The sequence below is a fragment of the Taudactylus pleione genome, unplaced genomic scaffold (genome assembly GCF_031769625.1).
Source record: "Taudactylus pleione unplaced genomic scaffold, aTauple2 ptg000015l, whole genome shotgun sequence".
Lineage (NCBI taxonomy): Eukaryota > Metazoa > Chordata > Amphibia > Anura > Myobatrachidae > Taudactylus > Taudactylus pleione.
Genome location: NW_028284417.1, coordinates 25894530 through 25903552, shown reverse-complemented (window position 1 = coordinate 25903552; position 9023 = coordinate 25894530). Strand labels below are relative to the sequence as shown.

Sequence of the window (9023 nt, the reverse complement as noted above, 5' to 3'; positions counted from 1 at the left end):
ATTCGGAGAAGAGTAGATGTGTCAGGAGAGATAAATGGGGGAATTCAATTCAATGCGAAGTTGAATAGCCGCTTGGGAGCTCCCGCAGCTATTCAATACAACGGCGCTGTTTGGGCGCGCTAAGGATTTCTGCTCGCACCACCCTGTAGATGCGAGGAGAAATACGACCAAAGGGCCGGGCGTGCAGTAGTTTTTCTGCTTAGCGTGGCGCTGACAGCCGCGCGCCCGGCACTTTGGTCAGAGAATGCCGGTTAACGCGCCTTAACACCCTTGTTAAGGTGCGATATCCGGCAATTCTCCGACCACACAGCGCACTGAATTGAATAGCTCCAGGAGCTCGCTCCCAGCGCTATTCAGTTTGCGTTGAATTGCATTGCCCCCAAAGTGCACAAATATTTGGATGAGGACATTTACCACATCCAGCTTTTTTCTCTGTTGATCCCTAAGGGTTGGGTATTTAAGAAAAGATGTAACTGGAGTCCCATCTATCTCCAGGGTTTTGTTAATTTGAGTAAAACATTACCCACAGTATTTAACTTATCTTGGTTTTTCCCCCGATTTCTCCAAGCTCATTATCAATCAAATTCCACAAGAAATCCATGACTCAAAGGCATATGAAGATCAAACTGCTGTATCCTCTGTGTCCACACTTAAAAAGATGAATCTGAATTTCTTCTGCCCCATATATACACCTGCGTGAAAGCCCTTGCTTTCAATATTTCATATTATAAAAGTACATAAATCATCATTTAAAAAAAACAAAAACACAGACAACAGTTTCAGAAAAGCTCCAACAACTTTACATGTACATTGCATCTGTGCAAACAGGTTTATACAAAATAAATTGCTTCAGTCTGTACAGCTAAAAACAAAAAATCCATCTCTCTTTCATTACAATATACATACAAAAAAAGTGTTTATGGGAACATAAACCAGTAATCTGTACATTTATTTACAATAACAAATTAACTTTACAAGTGAAATTCACATTTATATAACAGTAGAAATTCAAGTAAGGACAGAGGATGAAATGAGAAAAATCTGAAAACCTAGTATTATGAGGTCAGAACACAGACTTGATGCAACTATAGAGCAGAACAGAAGTTGCCTTCATTTAGATACCATACTATGTAAATTACCTAATGTTACTCATAATGAAAAGTATAAACAGGAGCAAACTCCATACTTTGAGGTTAAATATTGACTTGCTTGTAGGTGTAAATTGCTATTCCTCTCAAAGATCAGAAAGGGTGGCGATAGGAAACCAATGGCTGCCCGTATGTCTTCAAGCAAAGACTTCCCTTTCAAGACTTTAATACATACTGGTTAGCTATCATTCAAAAGCCTAAAACTTGAATTCAAATCCATAGGCCAATTATAGGTAAATATTTTGTATGGAAAACTAAGAATCCAACAGGAAAACTAAGAAGCTAACACTCACGTAATATTTTGCACTTGCGAGTTTTATTAAGTATAGAGAAAAAGTGCAATTAAAATAAGGATGGACAGCGCTGGCTGATTTAAATTTAACGTGATAAGCCATGAAGCTCGGTAGCAGTTGGTTATACCTGTATGAAGAGAATGAGAGTCCCCACGCACTCTAGTCATGCACTCTTTTGGCCAGGCATACTCTACTACTTGTAATTCCAATGGATAACTGCACAGTTGTGATTTAGCAGGGTATATCCTGCTAAATCTTATTATATATGCTCCACAACTTTTATTATCTAACTTTCATTAGATCTATCAAACCTAATGGCATATTAGTTATCACACAGTTTTATTTACGAAAAAGCACCTTACAGGAACCACTGGAATCTGTGCACCATATTTGGTATAGATTTAAAACATCAGTAACTGGTAGGTACATGAGGACTTAATTCTGATGCTCTTAATACTATTTTCAAAGAAAGATATTTTGAAAATGACATGAAATACCAAGATAAATGCACACTCTCTACCATAGAAACATCCAGCAAATATGTTCCGAAAAAGGCTTTGACCATGTGTTTACACAGGACCTATAGTGTGTAAAACTCTAAAATATACATACTATAGGAATAGATCAATACTAGGAATATTACAAGACACCTGGTAATTTTGAACCAACTTATATTTTAAAGTAGTCCTACTGCTGTTGATAAGAGCTATTTTTTTAGAGATACTTCACAACAGAAATACCCTTCTATAATCAGTGTAAATGGCTTCATTAAGAATGAGCTGCTGGGTAACGGCAATTATGCTTAATCTATTTCAACAAGTGCCCAACAAGAAACTTCATGACAACAAATGTATTTGAAGTATGAGGAAGTGCTGCAAGTGCCACACAAGAGAACTCTGGTTCTGACTCCTGTATCCGTCTATAAAACCAGACCATTTTACACTGTATAACTAGAAGGCATCAGTAATAACGATAAATATTAATTCAGTGAATCCAGGAAGCAACAGTTAAGAAAAAAGTTATATCTAATCTTTCATGTACATACATTAGAGACTGACAAAACTGAAAAATTATGGAGACGTTTGAAAAGGCAAATAAGACCCACATTAAAAGCAGTGAAGAGATGAACTAGAGTCCACACCAGAGCTCAGTGTGTACACCTTCATCTGTGCTCAGGAAGCAGTACAGGGGAATTACACACAGGACATGTCAGCTGCTGCAATTTCTGCTCTTCTTGAACAACTTCATTAACTGACGAAACCGCTCTTCCACCTACAATAAATGTTAAAAATCATGTTTAAACAAATAATAATAAGGAGGAGGTTTAGTAGTACTATAAAAAATGTATTTGTAGTGTACAAATGTGCATCTGTATTAGTATGTTAATTTTTCATACATTAACTCCTTCACTGAGAATGAGAAGTAGGACTGATCATTCGCATATACTTGAAAACTCCCACGGTGCAATAAAGCAGCCGATCTGATGGATTGGTACGATTTGGCTGCTATATCACACCATGTATGGGCATGCTATCACACAGAGCGCACACCCGTGGGGTCGTACATCACACCCCCTGATCTTACTGCAGTATCAGTCGATCAGGGGATGCGATGTGCGATCCCATGCAGCGCTATGCGTGTAAGGGAGCCGGCATATCGGGCGGTCGGCCACCCGATCGCAGCGCGTGTGGGGACCGCTCGATATGTCGGACGTCGGATCCCCCGTCGCGTCGCACAGTGCCTATCGTACTGTGTATACCCGCTTAAGAGGAAAAAAAAAATTGCAGTTGCTTTTTGATCCCTTTCTTGATAAACAGGAAAAACAGAGCCCTGGTATGGCTTACAAAGATGAAGGGGCATAGATAAATAGGGGATAGAAATGGAAAGGGCGCATGGGAGCATCTAAAGGCATTATCCACTTATAGAAATACAAATGAGAGCATGATTACGACATTGCTGTCGTGCTCTTGTTTGTATATCTAGTGATGTGCCTAGACTGAACGTTCACTCGTTCAGTCCAGGCACATCCCTCATCCCCGCACATGCTGAACATGACGAGATCGTCAGATTGACCAGCATGTACAGGCGATGTCGGAAGCGACCAGCGGGCACGCGCATCACCGGTCGCTTCCGACCAAAAAATGCCTGATTCATGCGCGATTTGCAAGCGATTGAACGATAACTACGTCATTATCGTGCAATCGCTTGGTTAAATCGCTAAGGGGATACCCCCCTTAACTTTCAAACGTCGTGACCCCTTAGTAGTTATTGCCTGGCGGTCACCATAATATTCCTACACATAAGCATGTAAATGGAGACTGCAAAAAATAAATTCTACATTATAAACTATATAATACAATATATATTTTTATATTTATATTAGAAACAGAGAGAACATTCACCAGTCTTCTTTATGCAAAAACAGTACAAAATGTATTCACTCACATCGTATCACAGTAGCATGTGTCGATGTTTTAGGCCACACAGGGCCCAGAAACAAGATGTATAAGGAGCAAACCATACCACATGCCCTATAGGGCCTATAAATACCAAATGAATCGCCCCAGAACCCGCCCTTCCAAGCCCACCTCAGGAAATAGGCTCCAACCAAACACATGTCAAAAAAGAGCATTTGTGGGTACTTACCATTGAATCCTTTTCTCTGAATCATGCTGGGGGGACACTGTACCATGAGGTTGTAGTTGGGACTGCAAGGAGCTGGCACTTAATTAACTCTGTAACTTTAACTCTAAGCTCCTCCCCTCTGCAATCCCATGACCTCAGTACAACAACTTCAAAAGTGCCTGGTAAGGAGAAGCAATATCCCAGTGAAACTGTTATAATCAAATATAAAAACAGAACCAACTGGTCAAAAAAATCAACACAACACGACAATGTGAGGGAGGGATCGCCGTGTCCCCCAGCAGGATTCAGAGAAAAGGATTCAACGGTAAGTACCCAAAAATTCTCTTTTTGCTTTCATCGATGCTGGAGGATACTGGACCATGGGACATTTAACAGCCACCCCCAGGAGAGGGAACGCTCCGGCTGCCTGACCTGAGAACTGTACGCCCAGAGTGGGCGTCACCGGAGGCAAAAAACATGAAACCTGGAAAACAGAGCGAATGTGTGAACAGAGGACTAGGTAGCTGCGCGGCAGACCTGTTCAACCGAGGCCCCGTGACGTGTCACCCAGGAGGTTCCTACCACCCTCATAGAATGAGCCGGGCACCTGGTCGCCCTGCATCAGAACAGGCCCGAGAAATGACTGATCGGATCCAACATGCGATGGTCTGCTTCGTACCCTTCCAGAAACGCTTCTGAGAGTCGTAGAGAACCACTAGGGAATCCGTCCGATGGAGGGCCGAAGTCCTGTCCAAGTAGATCCACAGGTCCTGGACGACGTCCAAAAGAGCCAGATCTTTCCGATCCCAGGAAGTCTCAGATGGGCCAAACACAGGAAAGACAATGTCCTGGTGTAAGTGGAAAGCCGAAACATCCGTCGGTTGGAACAAAGGTACTGTTCAGAGCACTGCCCTATCGTTATGAAAAATGAATAATGAAGGTTTGCAAGACAATGCTTCCCAACTCCGAGATACGCCGAGCTGAGGCAATGGCAATAAGGAAAACCAATTTCAACGTGACAAATCGAAGGTCCACCGAGTCCAAAGGCACAAAAGGTGCTTAAGAGCAGAAAGGACCAAGGTCAGATCCCGCGGAGCCACAGGCTCCTGAAATGGAGGATGAACCCGCAACACTCCCTGCAAAAAAGAGCAAAGCCGCAAGCCGGCCTCCAGACTTCCCTGAAGGAAAGCCAAAAACCTTGGCAGGCAAAACCGGGATGTGTGACCGCTCACCGTTCACACCACAAGATATAGGTCTTCCAGACCCTGTGATAGTTGTGCGACGAAACCGGTTACTGGCCCTGCAACATAGTACGGACAACAGAAGGGGAAAATCCCTTAGCCTTTAAGAGCTCGGTCTCAAAAGCCAGGCCGTTAAAGCCAATCGAGGTAGGTCCTCGTGCTGAAACGGACCCTGCAAGAACAGGTCCGGCAGCTGTGGAAGACGCCAACCTGGACCTACGGCAAGCTTGAGAATGGCAGTGTACCACGACCTGTGCGGCCAGTTCAGAGCCACAAGGATTGCCGGAACCTGTTGCTCCATGATCTGCTGGAGTAACATGGGAATCGGAGGAAATCCGAGGAAAAAGAAATGCCAGCAGAATGTGCCACAGAACGGTCATGGTATCTACTGCGAAGGCCAGTGGGTCCCTCGAACTCGCACAAAACTGGGGCACCTTGCAGTTGTGCCAAGACGCCATCAGGTCCACCTCCGGAAGACCCCACCTCCATACCAACTGCTGGAAGACCTCTGGATGGGGACCCCACTCCCCTGGCAGAAAGGTGTTCCTGCGCAGGAAGTCCGCCTCCCAATCAAGAGAGAACGAGGGCCGCCTCCGCACTAGCTGCCCCGCTCTTGGTGTCGCCATGATGTTTCACATACGCCACAGCTGTGGAATTGTCCAACTGGATTCGCACAGGCCTGCCGGCCAGGAAAGACTGTGCTCCCAGCAGAGCAAGATAGATGGCACGGAGCTCCAGCAAACTGATCGGCAGGGCAGTCTCCAATGATGTCCAAAGACCCTGAAAACTAAACTTCGACGTCACAGATCCCCAACCGAGAAGTTTTGCATCTCTGGTCACAATGACCCAGTCTGGAGTAGCCTAGGAGCGACCTCAAAGCAGGTGATCGGAAACCAGCCACTACCGAAGGGATTGCAGAGTGCTGTCCGACAGAGCCAGATGTTGAGAGGAAAGGGCCTCCATGCGACCCGCCCAATTGTGGAGAATTTCCCACTGAAACTCCCGTGAGTTGAAACGGGCGTACAGGATGGTCTTAAAGGTGGAGACCATCGTGTCCAACAGCATCATGCACAGCCAGATGGATGGGCGAGGGACCAACAGCACAGTAGTGACCAAATCCTGGAGGGCCCAGGCTTTGGACTCGGGCATGAAGACTCATTGGAGAGAGTTGTCGAAGATAACTCCCAGGAACATCAGACGCTGGCAAGATTTCTCAAAGTTCAGGATCCAGACATGATCCTGAAGCACCCGCATCATGTGGTGCAGATGGGCCTGCAACTGGGAAGCTGAATCTGCTTTTACCAGCAAATTGTCCAAATAGAGAAGACGCTTGGGGCTGTTGCCAGGCTTAAAGGCAGAGCCTGGAACTGATCGTGTGCCGGGCCGACTGCAAACCTGAGGAAAGAATGATGATCTGACTAAATAGGAACGTGGAGGTACGTGTCTTGGACGTTGAACAAGGCCAAAAACTCGTTGACAGACATTCCCTGGATCACCGAGCGGAGAGATTCCATACGAAACCAGTCCACCCACAGTCTTGTTTTCAAGGCCCGTAGGTTCAAGATCGGGCGATCGGTGCCTTTGGGCTTCCAAACAAGGAAGAGGTTGGAGTAGAAACCCCGTTTTCGTTCTGGCGCTGGAACTCCTCCTCCTTCCGCCAGCAGATAACTGATTGCCCAGTCCAAGGCTACTTTGTCCTCGGAAAGGGTCGTAGGAAAAAAAACGTTCGATGACATATCCTCAGGGGACGATGCCCTGCACCCAGGCATTGACCATCGACTCCTTAACTGGAACAGGCGTCCACCTACCCCCAACCGGACTGGGTGGGCCGAGACCCAGTCAGGCACTAGGCTTCTCTGGAGCCTTGGCTCTCGAGCGCCTGTACCAGAGAATCTGCCCTGAGGAGCGGAACCCTGCTGGGAAAAAACTGGCCTTGGGCAGATTGACCTCTAATAGGTGCCCCCCTTTGACAGGAGAAGTGGACAGCACGGAACCGTGGTCCCCGCTGTCTTTGCAGGAAAGTGCTTTTTCCCCGGTAGCTTGGGCAATAATGGTGTCCAACTCAGCGCCAAACAGACGCCCTCGCCGCCAAAAGGGAAGAGATTCTAAGGAGCGCTTGGAGACGGCTTCTGCCTCCCAGGCGCGGGGCCAGAGTGCCCTTCGAGCCGAGATGGCCGTAGCCGAAACTCTGGAGGCTGAGCACCATCCTGGACGGCTTTGCACACATTCAACCGCCCCGCAAAGCTGTTCCGCCAAATCCATTAAAGCACCCTGAATTGCAGCAACGAGCTGGTCGGCCCATTGTCTCCATGGCCCTAGCGACCCACGCTGAGGCCAGCAAAAGTAATAAAAATGGACTTAAGGTAACCTTCCAATTTCTTATCCAACGGATCCTTGAAGGACGCCGCACCCTGCACCATAAGTGCTTAGCCAAACGTGCAACTGCAGCATCGACCTTTGGAGGTTGCTCCCATGGTCTGGCGGAAGTGGGTAAAGAGACGCAAACTTGCGAAGGATAGAGACTTTCTTGTCCGGGGCCTTCCACGAGATCTGAGAGATCCAGGGAAAGAAACAATCCTTTTGCGTTAACGCTTGAACGGGCCCATCGCTTGTGCCTGGGTATCCAAGTCTAGGCAGTCCAGCGACTGCCGCACCTAAGTAATGAGGTCTTCCACCCCTTGGCCCAATGAGGGCTCTGGATCCTCCCCCTCAGGGAGAATCTCCTCTTCTGGTAGTTCACCACCCTCCTCTTCGGAAGCGTCTAACGGCCCCCTGGAAGGAGTAGGACGCTTATGCGCCTCGCGCAGCTTAGGCTCGTCAAAGAAACGTTCCATATAAGAGGAAACTTTCTCTAAACCTGCTACAGAGCGCTCCATTGTACGGAGCCAAGGCAGGTCGGGTCCTGGATGTGGCGCCGCCGGAGACGCAGTGTTCTGTATGGCAGAAACAGATGCAGCAGCATCCAAGCGCACCTCTTCCTCTAGCTAAAGCGTCATAAGCTGCACCAAGTCGGAAAGTGACCAACCCATAGCCCAAGACGGCTCTTCTGAGACGGACACTGGGCACATGTAAACAACAACATAGTAGTGTTTGCCCTGACGGCCTTCAGTTTGTCCACCATCCCTGCACTGAATTTCAGTAGGTGCTGGCAGATAGTACCAGTAAACAGGTCACTGCCCTGCACTCCAAACCTTAGGGGGAAAAAAAAATAAAAATATATTATATATATATATATATATTTATATATATATTTTTTTAAGAAAACCTTTCTGGAGGGTCAGGAGTTGGAGAGGAGCAGAGGCCAAAGGCCCACTAAAGAACGCTAGCACTTTGCTTCAGAGGCAGAAAACTGGCTGCCTTGCAAGCTCCAGGAAGTTTCAGTGTCCTACGCAGAACTCAGGTGTCAGAATGCGATGGGGGGGGGGGGGGGGGGTTATAGGGAGGATCAGTGCTAATAGGCACCCCCCCGTTCATCCCAGCCACTCTCCTGCACCTAAGTGGTGCTCCCCCCTACAGTGAGGAAAACACTTGGTATGCCCCAGTGCGGGCATATGCAGCATCCGGGGGTATGCAGTCGGGAAACAGGCTGCCTTAATACCGACAGCCGGCTTCTCGGCTGCTTTATCCCGGCGTGGGATATATCTAGACGCCTGTCATTTACCCGACTCCCGGCATCCCGATCGAAGGGATGCCGGGCAACGTGTTTAGGGCACCCG

The 9023-nt window shown here is 47.2% G+C and overlaps 1 protein-coding gene across 6 annotated transcripts in view; it reads right to left on the bottom strand.

The window, feature by feature from the left end:
• Positions 1–451: 451 nt before the first annotated feature.
• Positions 452–9023, bottom strand: part of CASP8AP2 (caspase 8 associated protein 2) — a 46900-nt gene continuing 38328 nt past the window's right edge. For 5 of the 6 annotated variants that reach the window (XM_088472030.1, XM_088472027.1, XM_088472032.1 and 2 more), the window contains one exon: positions 452–2713. In XM_088472030.1, the coding sequence (XP_088328156.1) occupies positions 2651–2713 (63 nt within the window). In that variant the 3' untranslated portion in view covers positions 452–2650. The remainder of the gene's footprint in view (positions 2714–9023) is intronic. The other variant, XM_088472033.1, reaches the window with a different exon arrangement.